Source organism: Drosophila albomicans, chromosome 3 (assembly GCF_009650485.2).
Source record: "Drosophila albomicans strain 15112-1751.03 chromosome 3, ASM965048v2, whole genome shotgun sequence".
Lineage (NCBI taxonomy): Eukaryota > Metazoa > Arthropoda > Insecta > Diptera > Drosophilidae > Drosophila > Drosophila albomicans.
In genome coordinates this window covers 13,027,791-13,043,572 of record NC_047629.2, presented here as the reverse complement: position 1 = coordinate 13,043,572, position 15,782 = coordinate 13,027,791, and the positions used below count along the sequence as shown (strand labels likewise).

The 15,782-nt window shown below is 37.0% G+C and overlaps 3 protein-coding genes across 6 annotated transcripts in view; 2 read left to right on the top strand and 1 right to left on the bottom strand.

The window, feature by feature from the left end:
- The first annotated feature begins 120 nt into the window (after positions 1-120).
- On the top strand, positions 121-3,130 carry LOC117570760 (DCN1-like protein 3). The gene is made up of 4 exons (XM_034252589.2): positions 121-1,016; positions 1,125-1,256; positions 1,501-1,834; positions 1,895-3,130. The coding sequence occupies exons 1-4, from the start codon at positions 809-811 to the stop codon at positions 2,253-2,255; spliced, it is 1,035 nt and encodes a 344-aa protein (XP_034108480.1). The 5' UTR covers positions 121-808; the 3' UTR covers positions 2,256-3,130.
- Positions 3,131-3,939: 809 nt separating this feature from the next.
- On the top strand, positions 3,940-7,254 carry LOC117566956 (uncharacterized). The gene is made up of 5 exons (XM_052005130.1): positions 3,940-4,340; positions 4,407-4,573; positions 4,634-6,245; positions 6,307-6,446; positions 6,515-7,254. Exons 1-5 carry the CDS (start codon positions 4,273-4,275, stop codon positions 6,688-6,690), a joined length of 2,163 nt encoding a protein of 720 aa, XP_051861090.1. The 5' UTR covers positions 3,940-4,272; the 3' UTR covers positions 6,691-7,254.
- Positions 7,255-7,471: 217 nt separating this feature from the next.
- Positions 7,472-15,782, bottom strand: part of LOC117566957 (aquaporin) — a 31,426-nt gene continuing 23,115 nt past the window's right edge. For all 4 annotated transcript variants that reach the window (XM_034246600.2, XM_034246601.2, XM_034246602.2 and 1 more), the window contains 2 exons: positions 8,200-8,553; positions 7,472-8,135 (listed from right to left, as the gene is read on the bottom strand). In XM_034246600.2, coding sequence (XP_034102491.1) covers positions 7,947-8,135; positions 8,200-8,553 — 543 coding nt within the window. In that variant the 3' untranslated portion in view covers positions 7,472-7,946. The remainder of the gene's footprint in view (positions 8,136-8,199; positions 8,554-15,782) is intronic.

The following is a 15,782-nucleotide window of genomic DNA, read 5'->3' as shown; positions in this document are numbered from 1 at the left end:
AAACTTATAAACAAGTTGCAGCCCTGTGCAGTGGTATCGTATTCCCCAGCCCTGCTCTGCCAAAAGCATATCGATACTTTTGTGGCGATACTTATTTAGGGCCAACAAAAAAAAAAAAAAAGAACTGCAGAAAAAAGCGCAGCAGCCTCGTGAAAAAAACTACAAAAGCAAATTGATAAATTATTTGCAAAGATGATAAATAATAAGAAGAGTGCCGTGGGAAACGCAAGTAAAATGTGAAAACCAGTGGAATTGATGAATTCACGCACATTTGTGGTGGTTGCTGACTACTACAATTGTATATGTATGTATACACATACACAAATACATACACATGAGTTTGCGTAGGAGGCATCAAAATAACAACAGCAGCAGCAGCAGCAATAGCAGTAGCAGTCGAAGAACCAACAAAGAAGAAGTCAAAGTCTTCACCATATGTTCGATGCATCTATGGTGTGTCCGCGTGCATCGTCAGCTCGGTAACGTTCCATGGAAATTCCAGTGCCAATGTCAAGCAGTCAAAGTCAAAGCGAGCTAACGCTAGCTTAGTGATTATTATCAATATATATCATTCAATAGTTGCCGCCCCTCCCCGCCCTCGTTACCTATTGCTTCGCTTAAATTCTCATTATCATTACCAATACAATTACCCGGGATACCTCTCACTGTACATCAGTTAGAAACAAGTGTCAACTCTACAAAAACAACAACAACAACAAGAACACATACATAAACATAGAGTAAGTCAGAGCAGGCAACAAAATATAATTGGAACCCAAAAGGGCCGCTGGAGAGCGTGCAACGCACTATGGGCAATTGCCTGAAATGCTTCCAGTCCTCGTCTGCCGCACCAACGTTGCCAACAACCACAACAACAACAACCAGCTGCTCATCTCCAAACGCATTGCACACAAACGCCAATAGCTGCCAAGCGGCCACCAGCATTGGCAACTGCTACGAAATTGTTGGGCCCAATTCAAATGAACGTTACGCCCTTTACAACGACAGGCCACGCGGTAAGTGATGAATGCCCTTCCCTCCCTTCCCCACCACAGGAAAATTCATACACACTCATATAATGTATGTGTCATCATGGTGCTTTGTGTTTTTTGTTTTTGTTACAGAAACCGATGAATTGCTCTCTTCTCGAACTCCACTCAAGCCAGCAAACAATTGTGATACTAAGCGTAATAGTTTTAAGTCCTTAGGCTTGCTTAATGGAAGTGCGCCCACCATGAGCGAAATTATAACAACTGGTATGTACGACAAAATATTTGCACTATCTATAAATAGATATATGTATATAGAAAGAATGTTCACCTTGCACCACAAGAAAGCAACACAAAACAAAACAAAAATAAAACCTTGCGAGAGTCAATCAAGTCACCTGATCGCGTGCTTGCATTGCGTGCCTCTGATTAACATCGTTTAATTGAATACATGAATACATTTGTTACATTATTATATTATGTTTGTTTGTTTGTTTATTTGTTTGTACAGCGGTCAAGGAATCAATGGAGGTGTCACATCAAACGCTTAACAAACTCTTTGATGTCTACAAAGATCCTGACGATGAAGATATGATACTCACTGATGGCATTGAGCGTTTGTGCAACGATCTTAACTATCAGCCCGATGAGTTTGCAATACTTGTGCTTGCCTGGTGCCTGGATGCCTCACAGATGTGCCGCTTTACCAAAACCGAATTCATTGAAGGACTGCACAAAATGCGGGCGGACACAATTGCCAACATACGCCTGAGACTTGAACAGACTATTGAGATGCTGAAGGTGGATGCGGAAATGTTCAAGCAGCTCTATCGTTTTACCTTTCGGTAAGACTTCAATTTCGATAGTTAAATGAATGAAACTACTTTATTTTCATGTTGTTACAGATTTGGCTTGGAGCCCGATCAGCGGGTCTTGTCGCTGGAAATGGCAATCGATTTGTGGAAACTTGTGTTCACTGTACAAACACCTGATCTCTTTTCAAACTGGGTAAACTTCCTCGAAAAGCATCCGAACATACGCCGCATACCCAAGGATACATGGAACATGTACCTCAATTTTACCGAACAATGTGATATAGACAATTACGATGATACCGAAGCGTGGCCAAGTCTCTTCGATGACTTTGTCGACTATGAGAAGAATCGTAAGCTGGAAGTGGCCGTGCACGATGATGACAACAACAATGACGATCCATTACAGAGCCATGTCAAATCCGGCTGCGAAACAACGCGTCACGTGTCATAGTTGTAAGAAGCAGCCAGTAGTAGCCAAACACACATACACATACACACCACACACGACACACACACTCTTATATACACTATATATATATAACCGTCTAGGGCCAAGCAACCAACAACGTTCAACTCGCCAATAGTAATTTAATGCTGTATATTTAAAACTCGATATAATGATTTGCTCTCTTTAACTTTAACCAAGTATCAATCAATTACGCTGTTCTCTAGCAAACGCTTAATTATGTTTACACCTCTATTAGTCAGTTTCTTTGGCCAAACCTTTGGTCATAGATCTACGATGCGGTGCTGGCGCTGCTTGATGATGATTCACAACAATTAAACCAACACCAGCAAATACCACAATCAGCAAAACAAAAAAAACAAAAAAGCGAAGAAGTAGAACAAATGCATAGTGTTAACAAAACCAGCCAGTGAGCCATTGAGCCAGCTAGATGATAATTTAACTTGCAAGCAACAAAAAGAAAACAAATTGAAAGTGCGCGTAGTGACACAAGACACAAGAAAAGGGCAACGGACGCATTTGTTTATAAATTAAAGACTTATCAACAAGAATTTTAAAAAATGAAAAGCTCAATCATACGAAACCACATGTGTATATACTAACTTGACTTGATTAAGTAGAAGAGCAAACATCTTTTCAATGTGTGCAAATCGTATATTATACAATATATAGATATATATATATAAAACGAAAAAACAAAAACAATATATATACAAACATACATATAGCAATTAACGGATGTATTATTTTAAATTGAAAAGATTGCAACATTTTATGGCACGTAACTATTGAATTGCATATAAATTACATACTTAGCTCTAAGTAGTGGATGTGAATTAAATAAACATAAACTAAACTAATTAATGCCTCCTCCCCTCTATGTATTATATTAATAATTTAGCTTAAATAAATTAGTTTGAATCCTACATTCAAATTGTAATACCCCTGAAGAACAGATAAACGAAGTAATTCAATTTAATATAAAGGGTTTGTTTTCTTCGTTCTTTTATTTTCTCAAATGTAAACTCATTTTAAATAAAAGTAAAACAAATAAAATCGAATTGCTACTGTAAGCCCAATTAAAAAGCTCAGATCTTCTCCTTTATAATTTTACTTTTTTATTTATAGTTTTACTATAGTTTTTCTTAAGTTTTAAAATGTTTTTTTTTTGTGGATTATTCGACTTCATTTTCAAATTGTAACAGCCGTGACGGTATCAACGCTTTTTATGCTGCCCTGGTGTAAGTATGAATCAGCTGTTTGGAGTTACTCAGCCCTGAGTAAACACATTCTTGTTCATTTTGTCTAAAATTGTTTTTATTGCGAAATTGAATTCTTGCGTGAGTCAACAGTCTTTAAAAAATACGTTTATAAATAATGTCGTTAGTTCATAACGAAATTGTGGCAATCATTATTTGAACATTTTGAAATTCCTTGTAATTCAATAAAAAAAAACGTTAATTTTTGTGAAAAAATCGAAATAGTGCTTATAAAAAGCAACTTTAGTGCAACTGAAATTGGAGGATTTCATTACAAGCAAATTAATCTGTCGTCAGCAAAATATTTTGAAACGAGGGCTGAAGAACACGGTGACAATTAAGTGTGAACAAGTTCACTAGTTCACTCGCAATTGTACATACACATAAACACACTCATACACACGTACGTGAATATGTAAGACGCACGTACTTACTGGCTGGCTGCATATATTTTTATTTGATAAAAAAAGTGTAAAATCATATTGTTGCTAATGTTATAGTTCCTTAGCGTCGCGGTGAGTAATAGCACATTGATAAACGATATCACCACGCAATAAGTGCGACACCAAACAGCTGTAAACTGAGGAGGATTTAGTGAATTGATTCACGATTTGACATTGAAAAACAAATGCCATGCTGTTGGGGTGGTTGTGGTGGAAGAAGTAGAGCGACGAAGGGCAAGGATAAAGCACAACAACGGTCGATCGAAAGGAGAGCATAGAAATTGCGAAAAGAATCACAAGATGCCCTGCGAGAGCTGTGGCGTTGAATTCACGGTATTTCGCCGCAAACGCAGCTGCTTCGATTGCAGGTAACTTGATATCTCACATCAATTAAACAAGTTCCACAATTAAATTGAGCAAAATAATTTTAATAGGCGATATTACTGCAACAACTGTTTGACTGTGACGACAACACGACGCTGCCAACGATGTGCAATATTTGCTCAGCGGCCGCTGCTGCGAACCGATCTGCTGAAACTGAAGCCAAAAGATTTGATATTCTATTTGCAATCCAAACACATTTCCACTGAAGGCTGCCTGGGTGAGTCACAGTTGTAGATTGGCCTATCTCAAATTGTCGCTGAACTTTATACTCTTATAGAGAAGGAGGAGCTGGTCGGTCTGGTGTTGGCGCATGTCGCACAAACGGATCGTGCTGGACGAGCGCCGCCCAATCATAGTCCGGGGCGTGGCCAAGCCAATCCCATGGACAGTCTGAAGCAAACGTGCCAAAATTTCTTCACCAATCTGAGTGACAATATCAGTGATTCCTTTGCCTCCTTCGACACAAAGTCCAGTGCGAAATCCACAGCGAACAACAGTCGCGCCAACAGTCGGCATGCCTCCCACGACAATGGTGACTATGCGCCGTCGGCTCCACCACCGCCGCCCACGCACATTTTTGAGCAGCCACGCGTCTCAACTCGTGAGTTGCCAACGTATGCAAGTGCAGCGAACGCACGAACGCAAGCGACGGCAACACGAAGCAGCTCGGTGGAGACGGCGCACGTTCATGTGAGTCCATCGACCTCATCGACGCGCACAACAACGTCGCCGACGGCAACGGAGGAGCGTCGATCGGCGCCGGTGCCCGCCGCATTGCCAGTTAGGTCAATTAACAATAATAGTGCTGCCCATGCCGCCGATGATTCCGAGTGCGAGTGCTCCGATGATGAGATTATGCAAACGTTCAGCGAGCGTGCATCGAATAAGAACAGCGAGAACAGCAGTCGTCCATTGGACACAGATGCCGATATGACGACGGGTGGCTCTGCAGGATTAGGTGCCACAATAGCGGCTGCAACGCCTGCCACAACGAACACCAGTCCGGTTTACTCCAAGCAGGGCTCGCTTAGCTCCAAAGTCGATGCATGTGGTGCGGAGTCTTCGCAGTCCAGCTTCGAGGAACTGGGCGCCATTGGGGGCATCTCGGACGAGAGCAAGGCAGCAACGGATACGAACAGCAGCAACTTGGATCAATGGCAGCTACTTGAGCAAATTGCTCCCAATGGCAGCAATCAACTGCCACAGGCTCCCGATGCAGCTGTAGCTGCTGCCGATGCTGCTGCAGCCACCGAGGAGATTCTGGAGGTGACGCTGCGCAATGAGCCGGGGGAGACACCAAATATTGAGCAGCGTACAGTCACGACGATGCCACCGCAGTTGCCACAGCGCGTGAAAAAGGTAACCAGGCGACGTTCGGAGGGTTATCTGAATCGACGACATCATTCGAGCGATGATGAATCACCCGTGGGGTCCAATGCTCCAGTGCTGAGCACATTGAGTGAGCAACCGGAACCAGGTCCTGCCTCCGGCAGTTGTTCGCGTTGTGGCAAGAATAAGACCAATATACGCAGGCATGTGGAGAAGATGCGACGCCATCTGGAGAACTCACAAATGTCCGAGGAGGATATCAAGCGGGAGCTGAAAGAGTTTCTCACGTATCTGGAGCAGCGCACCAAGTCCTTGGATTGCTCCGAGGCCGATAGTCATGTCGTTTCACCGCTGAGCGGAGCCGAAGCGGGCAGCATTGCTGCTGGTGGTCGAGGCTCTGGAATGCCCATCACACCGACCATTGAGTTCTCACCGACGCAGGACGACGATGGACCTTGGGACGATGATGAAGGCATTCATGTGTATGCCGCGCCACTTGGCTATGAGCCAGCCAATGGCATTGATTCACGCTTCGTAAACTTGGAAGACTTTGAGGACCTGTAAGTTTGTTATATGCTTTATGAGACTATTTATGAATGCATTATTTTATTGCACCCACAGAAAAGACTTGGAAAACTTAACGGTAAAACAATTAAAGGAAGTACTGATGTTGCATCGTGTTGACTTCAAAGGATGCTGCGAGAAGCACGAGCTGCTCGATCGCGTCGAAAGGCTGTGGAAAACAATGCGCACTGCTCCAGGTAAGGCTCAAAATGATTGTCTAAGATTTGTATTGTTGACATTAAATGGGATTTCCCTTTCTCCGTAGCTGTTGAGAAACTTGCCACTGATGAGCTGTGTAAGATATGCATGGATGCTCCGATTGAATGCGTGTTCTTGGAATGCGGACATATGGCGACATGCACCAACTGTGGAAAAGTGCTACCCGAGTGCCCGATTTGCCGACAATACATTGTACGAGTTGTAAGATTCTTTAGGGCGTAAATTGTAAATGGCAGCCCCATTAGTTTTGCTTATTGGTTTTAGGAATAGGTATACTATATACATACACATCTATCTATATACAGACAGGCAGATATATACTAAGATTTGTGTATATAGCTGGTCAAGTGATTGCTATTCTGTGCACGTACATACATTTTATGTATCGAAGATAATGCAAAATTTAATGCACAGATACGGTTTGGATTGTGTGCTATTTATATATTGTGTCGTTAATGAGTCTTATATACATATATTGAACGCAGCAGTAACTCTCCGATGATAATAATACATTATTATTGTTTCCTTATTACTATATACAGACAATTGTGTTTAAAGAGAAAAGCCAGCTAGTAGTAAGCGATACAACTTGAAAAGTGTGTCTTTACTATGTAATTTGTGAATTAGTTTTGCTATTTATTATTTTTATTCTTCCTGTTGTTTCGAGTGTGGAATGAACGTGTCGTAGTCTTAGATAAGCTAACATTCCTATGAATTGTAAATGACGGAATCTAATATTAAATTACTGTTGTAAAATCTCGTCTAGACACGCATTTACATCAATAAATTCAGTATTTTATTTTGAATCTAGTTTCTGCAAGGCAAATGTTCAAATCGAGCGAATTGTCTTTAGTGTTGTACAGCGTTGGTTTAGTGCTTCGATAACATGACTTCGATAAGTATATTGATAATCGACTTACGCTTGCAAATACTACGCTCTTTGCAGCACTGTTATAGCGCGGTTAATTCAAATAAAATAATTGACAGCATAAAACAAATTCGATTATTTTCATCGTTTTTTTTTTATTACACATAGAATTTGTCATTTATAACAATTTCAACAAATAATGGGGGAAATTCTGTTAGGTGAATTGTAATTACATTTCGAGATACAATTTCGTCGGTTTAATAATAATGCGCTTTAAATTTATCTTAAGCATAAAAACATAGAGTACATATATTGAATATTTTAGACGTTATTAAGGCTAAAAACAAAGCGATAAACATTTTTATTTTTCAACAAATAAAAATTGTACAATTGGAAATTGTGCGGCTTTCGCTTGGCTAAATCTAAGTGGATTGTGGGCTCGTTTTCAATCGAATACAATTCGTTTGGAATACATTGATTGTGTGAATGAGACGAATACGAATACGAATGTGAATGTGAATGCGATTGCAAAGCATCTGCGGTACAATAGACACATATATAGTACACACACACAACAACAAAGGTTTTCGTAGTACGTTGCTGACTCCATTTAGAAGTCATACGAGTTGGCCTCATCGTCACCCTTGCGCACCTTGAAGATGAACTTGTAGATGATGGCGGCCACAATACCGCCGGCAAGGGGACCCACCCAGTAGACCCAGTGATTGGCCCAAATGCCCTGGACGACAGCTGGTCCAAAGGAGCGAGCAGGATTCATGCTGGCACCGCTGAGCTTAATCTGCAAATGGTGAAGAAAACGTTAAAGTCTCTCATTGTGGAATAAGTTGTGTATTGTCACCTACCGCACACAAATGTCCAGCGGCAATTGAGAGACCAACAGCCAGGGGAGCCGATCCCTTGATGTCCTGGCGACCGGGATCCGACACAGCCTTGACCACAAACACCAGAATGAAGGTGATCAGAGCCTCGATCAACACCACCTGACCAGCATCCAGAGACTCATTATATGAAGAGACACCCAGTTCGCCGGTCACAATTCCACTGAGTGCTGCCCGGATGACAGCAGCTCCAGCAATGGCTCCCACACATTGAACGATAATGTAAAAGGCTGCCTTGAGGATGCTCATCTCGCCAACGATCAGAAAGCCAATGGTTACAGCCGGATTGATGTGACAGCCGCTGATGTGGCCAAGACCCTGGAAAAAGTGGTAAATAATAATTGCAATGAGTATCTTTGAGTCAGCATTGCATTCGGGAAAAAAATATTGCCAATTGCAGATTTCAAGAGCAATTTGTCAATTTGTAATCTGTTCATTTCGATCTAAGTAATATCGTAAAGTCAGTCTTATTGTGTTATAGCTGGCAATAAAGCTGCGCTCATAAATTCTTCTTTTTATTAACTCGTTAAGTGAGTATTTCGAGTGTAACGACAAATGTCACATTAATTTTATAAACAATGCGATTACGTGATGAGAGAAATTCTTACGAAAAGACTAGAAGACGAAATAAATTTCACACTTCAGTTAGAGACACTTTTTTTGTTTTTTGTTTATGGACAAAGGAAAATATGTTTAAGAAACTTCCTTAGCAACATTTGAAAATGAAATGTAACTCCTATTAACCAATGAATTTCATTTCAATCCTCGTTAAAACAATAAATATTAAACAAACTTTAACGTAAGTAAGCTTGCGTTAAACCAAAGACCAGCAGTGTAAACTTTGTTAATTCAAAGACAAAAATATTTCAAATGACTTTTCATAATGCCAATTCACAGAAGCTTTTTAATAAATTAATATTTATCGATGATTTAATAAAAAATATTATTTTCAGCATATGATTTTTCATGAATTACAATTGAAATAGAGCGCCCTCCCACAAATAGATGTGGCTAGATGGCTAATATATACGTATACGTAATATATGTTATTATTACTAAAGATTATTATTATTATTAAAGATTATTATTATTATTAAAGATTCTTAGAAAATCTGAATTCTACTTTTCTTTAGTACACAATTGTTAGATGCATTTAGCATTTAGTAATTATGGAACAACGTTTTGCCCAGTTTCGCCTACTTTTTCATATAAAATTAATTGAAACGTATACTTAATATTTGCTGAATACATTTAAATATTCTCATGAGCTCCGAATATAATTTTAATACTTATTTACTTTCTTGCTTTGCACTATAGCAGAGAATATAGTGAAAAGAAAAGTAATAAAATTTAAATTTCATGAATAGTTGAATAAAGTTGGCTGATTTTGCTTAGCTTTGCTTCCTTTTTCATATCTAATTATTTGAAACTTATACTTAATTTTTGCTGAGTACTCCTTAAGTATACTTATAAGTACTACTCGGAAGTAGTAGTAATATACCACAAAGAACATTACTAATATTCTTAGAAACATAAGATTCTTTTGCTGACTTTGCTGAGCTTCGTTTTATTTGTCATATCCAATTATTTGAAACGTATACTTAATATTTAGTAATTGTGCTCAAAGATATTTTTGATTTCTAAATAGTAATTTGCTGTAGTACGAGTACAACTATAAGCATCAATATTCTAATCAGCTAAAGATTCATGTATAGTTGAACAACGTTTCCTGATTCCCTCTTGTTTCACCTCTTTTTAGTTGCCACTTCCACTTGCATGTGAATGACTTAAAATGTCAAGTTGACACTTTCAAGTCAGTGACGTTTTGGCAATGACGATGGGTTGGGTAATGTTTACCCTTTGCCACGGAGTCTGCATTTTGGCCATTACGCAACAGAGTTAAACGCAGTTGTAGAGGCAGACCAAAAAACAAGCCGAGAGTGTCAATGAGCTGCCAACGGATACAAGCAATTTTATCTGACATGAAAACGCACTGAACTTCCAAGCCAAAGACAGAGAGAAGTGCCAAAGCTGGAGCTACAGTTAGAGCCAAAGTTAATGCCATGTTGAGTGCAATTCCCATTTGGCAGATCGAAAGTAAAAGTGAATCGCTTCGCTTTGCTTTGCTTGTTTGTGTTGAATCATCGTAACTGAAGTGCCCATTGTCGCTTCACTTAGAATTCAAACACAACAAATTGCCACTCGAGCTTGTTGAGTGAGTATACTCAAACTCAAATTCACATTCACACTCACACTCACACTTATAGTCACACTTGCATTCGCAATCGTATTATGAATGAAAACGCATTGGTCCAAGGTCGATGTGCAGGCTTCTATGTAACTCCATATCATTTGGCGATTTGATTTTTCGTATCGGATTTGGATTTTATACCCGATGGAGGTAGTTGAAATGGTTAGGATAGTGTTGTGGTAATTGAAAGTAGTATTGAAAGTGAAGTTGGATATTTAAAAATGTATGAATGCATGCTTTTCCACCTCTTTAAGTGACAAACTTCGATGTCAAGCACTAAGAGAGTGATTTCTAGGCATTAATTGGCTATATAATGTATATTCTTTAAATATTATAAATATATTTAATTTTATTTATTTTACTACACAAGTTTTATTCTCAAAGCAAAATACTTTTAGAATAAAGATCTCAGTTGTTTTCGCTTTGTGTTTTATATCTATATACATTCATATCGGTATTGGCAGATCAGTCGTAATGAAATAAGTCATCAGTAGAAAGCGCTATTTATTAAATTAAAATTAAAATTATTCATATATTAAATAATCAAAGGTTATTCTAAATAGCCAACATTAAAACAAATTTTTTATCTTATAATTTAAAATCGATATCTTGTTTCAAGAATTTGTTTATATCATCATTTCTTAAGAATTTTCTTAAAGTTCTCAAACTCAAGATTTGTTTGTTTTATCTTTTTGAAATTTTATTCTAAGCTAAAAATATGAACACGCAAATAAATAACTTCACTCTGTATAAAGTTGTTTCAAATGTTTTTCCTTAAATTCTCAATACTTTATTCTTCGTTATGCTAATCGATTAAGATAGAAAGGCCAAAATAGTGCTGTAAAGAAGAAAACTTCTTTTGTTAACATATAAAAACCGAAATTGGTCTGTAAGGAAGAAATCCTTTTAAAAATTGTAAGATTTGTAATTATTCATTTATTTGCCAAAGTTCAATCAATGAAGAATAATATAATTTCATTCTAATCATTCGTAATCTTGAGTACCAAGTATTTCAAAGTCGAGCAGAGTTCAGAGTAACTCACTGGCTTGCTAGATATCGATTTGGATTTGGATTTCAAGTTGGATTTGGATTTGGCTGTGGCATGCAACGGTCGCAGCTTCAAGTGCACACATGGCCAATGTCGGCGCTGTCTGCGTGTGTCTAATTAATAAATGCGCAAGCCACAAAGCCCGAGGGGATGGCCGGCAGCTGGAGGGGAATGGAGGCGTTGCTGGTCGTTGATCGCAGGCCATTTGCTGCTCCACAGTGCTGCTAATTACAGTGCGAGTTAAGAGCAAGTTCAGACCAGGCCAGGCCAAGCAAAGACCTGTCGAGGCGGCTAAAAGTTGCCGCGAATTTACGCCCGGCAACGGGTTGCAAGTGTGTGTGTGTGTGTGTGTGTGCAACAACAACAGCGGCTGTGGCAACTTGACATTTGGCATACGCACGCATATTGCAATTTTTTGTGTACGCCATCGAATTATCATTCGACTTGTAGTAAAATGCACTTTTGAAATCATCAAGATCAGGCAAGCAGTCAGGCATTCAGGCAGCCAGACAGACACTCTCAAGTGTTGAGGCTGAGTCAGCTCTTTGCCACATCGATCAGAGATCGGGCTTTTGTTAGCGCTTTGCGCTGCGATTGTGTTGGCTGCGCACTTTTTAATTGCGCACTTGAGGCAGGCAGCATCGCGCCACCATTTGATATTAATCAAATTTTGTGGCAAGCACTCGATGGGGCACGCAGAACCCATCATTAACTTATGCCGAGTGGCATGCCACAAGTGCGTGAGAATGCGGCCACGTGATTCATTCATGTAGCATGTTAGATACTATGACTTTTATTACACGATATACGAACTTTAAGTCAAAATATTTCAGTTTATGAAAGTTTCATTTGCCTATGAAGTATAAATATAGAAAAAGTGTTGAAATCTTAAAAATTTACGAAAATTATAAAATCATAGTTATAAATTTAAAGTAACTGCAATTAAAATATATGTAAACGTTTCCTCTCGTTTGTTTTATTTACTTTCCACTTTACTGTTTAGTTAGACCCTTCACTTAAAAATAAATTAAAAGAGTCTTTTAAGCTCACCAAACATGCGCAGTTTAAATTCAGAATTGCGGACTTAAAACAAGGGTTTTGGCTATCGTTGAAGCTTATCTTCATACATTCTTCTTATGCGTTAATGAGTCGGAAATTAATTATTAAGAAAATGTTTAAGGTGACGAATAAAAATTGAGGGGTCTATTATAGTCAAGATTTCACAGTCAATTTCATTAATATATGTATATTTAATATATGTATATTCCTGTATAAGCTAAATCTGGAATATCAAAAGCTGGTCGTGAAAGTGCGACAATTTTTTGAACCCGGATCATAACAAACTATATGATAAGAACTCACAAAAAATACAATTTAATGCTAAGCTTGTTTAATGAACAACTCAGTTCATATTTGACGCTACTAAGAACAACTTAATCATTTATTAATAAACAACAAACTAAGAATGAAATTCGCTGTACTTTTGTTGATGTTGCTTGCTGGTGCTGTTCACTCCAATCCAAGAAGAATCCAATCCATTAATAAAAGTAAGTAAAGTACAAATATAGCGGTATGAATACTGGTATAATTTTAGTATATATAGTGTTATTCATTCGAAGTATACCGTAAAAATATCTAAACTTTGCATTAATTATTAATTGAATCTATAAATATTGTGCTTATTTAAATGCGAATCTATCTATATATCTATAGCAGAATTACCGAACAACAACGAAGAACTGAATATTGATCCATCGCCTATAGTGTTTCAATTTGTCTACAATCCGGAAAAAAATGATTGTGACTTATATAGCGACTTCAATTTGAAAGTAACGAATAACTTTACATCCCCCGAGGTGTGCAGAGACACATGTCTGGAGTTAAAAAACGACCCTAGTAAACAATCATCTTATGACTATAAATGTCGCAGAATAATTCCTTAAAAATATTGAGCAACTTTTTTGTCAAATGATTTCTTAAAGCAATTTGGATTCTTAGAAAATATTTCATTGATTCGTAAAATGAGTTTTGTATTCATCTTTAGCTATTTCTTACATTTATTTTACAATTTTTTTAATTTTTAATACCTTAAATGTCGATATCATATAGGATAATTGATTAAATATTGAAAAAGTGTTGTAATTTTGAATATATTAATTTTACAAATATGATACAAGGATAAGAAAATTATGGAATCCTTGTTAATAAATAAAAAGTAACTAAAATTAAAATATATATAAGCGTTTCTCCTCCTTTTTTGTTTTATTTACTTTCCACTTTACTGTTTAGTTAGACCCTTCACATAAAAATACATTTAAAAGAGTCGATTAAGTTTACCGAAATTGGACAGCTCAAATTGAATCAAGGATTTTGGCTCTGAATATATTATTCATATTTTCATTATTTCTTCTTATTTTTTATTGTGGCTAATAAAAATTGACTAATCATAGTTAAATTTTCATTGTCAACTTCTTAATACTTATTATTCATTATTTACTATTTGTTTATTCGTATATAGGTAAGAAATATAAGCGGCATTAATAAAATACCACTAAATATACTACAAATATATAAATCTATATATATATATATATATAGTTTTCTTCGAATGAAATGGTATATTTTCATACTAAATTTATATATGTAAGTTTAAATATAGAGTTGTGTACATCAAACAAGAATTTTTGGTACCTTTAAATCTTCGTAAGTTCTTTAAGTTTCTCTCTTATCTTCCCTTCAGGGTCCATTATAGTGAAAACTTCACAGTAGGTTTCTTAATAGGTGTTAATACGTATAATTAAATATTCAAATATATTTTGTTGTTTGTTTAGAAGCAAAATCAGGAATATCAACAGCTGGTCATGAAAGTTCTAAGAATTTCTGAAGTATTTAGTATATTATTAAATCATATAAAATACACAATTGTTTAATGAACAGCTCAGTTCGTATTTGACTCTTCTAAAAACAACTTAAAGTAGAGAAAGTGAGCAGCTAAATAATCACTTATTAATAATCAACAAACTAAGAATGAAATTCGCTGTACTTTTGTTGATATTGGTTGCTGGTGCTGTACATTCCAGTCCATTAGGTAAGAAATAAAAGCGGTATAAATAAAATAATACTAAATATACATGCAAATATACCAGTATACTGTAGTTTTGGTATGAAAAAATACCATTTCGCATGTTATACGTATTATACTTATGTATATCAGTTATAGTTATTTATAAAAAATACCATTTCGTATTTTAAACCTGGAATAACGGTATATTTTTAATATATTTAGTCTTATTTATTCGATGTATACCAAAAAAAAGAACTAACTTTGCATTAATTATTAATCGAATCTATAAATATTGGGAATATTTAAATACGGATCCATGTGGAAAACCAGAATTTAGAAACAACAACGAAGAACCAAAATCTGATGTGCCAGCTCTAATGTATCAATATAAATACAATTCGACAACCAATGAATGCTATTTAGTTCAAGTAAATGGCAAAGTAACGAATGACTTTCCTATCTACGAGGTGTGCATTGACACTTGTATGAGGTTAAAAAACCGTCATAGCATTTTATATTACATAAAATGTTAATCTCACAATTGATTAAAAATATTGAACAACTTTTATGTAAAATGATTTTTTGCAGAAATTTGGTTTCTTAGAAAATATTTTGTTGATTCTTATGGCGAGTTTTGTATTCATCTTAAGCCTTTTCTTACTTTTATTATTATTATTTATTTATTTTTATGTCATTAACTTGGTCAAATTGATTAGTCATTGGCCAGCCTAAGGCGTCAGTCGGCATGATGTCAACATTCGCAACTGAATTGCGTCGCTGTCAAAGAGTCTGTAGAGTAATTGAATATGTGGCAGAGGGTCGATTGGGCTATAACAAAAATACAATGTATTCAGAAAGAGAGAGAGACAACAATGTGGCTGAACTGTCTGGCAGATTTTTAGCACCAAATGTTTTAACTTTGACATACACATGAAAAGATTGTGACCTTGCAATGCGTCTAATTTTAATGGCTTTGAATTTGCGTTAAGGTATGAGCAAAAGACTGGTTAACTGAGTGTGAGACTGACTAAGTGTCTGTCTGTCTGTCTGTCTGGCTGTCGCTTTGACTGTCAGTTACCCATGGAAGATAGAAGTGTATGGTATATAGAGATATCGATCGCTGGGATCGAGGCTTACGCATGCGCAGCGTCGGCGCACAAATGTCTGCGTTGTTGTCCAAGTT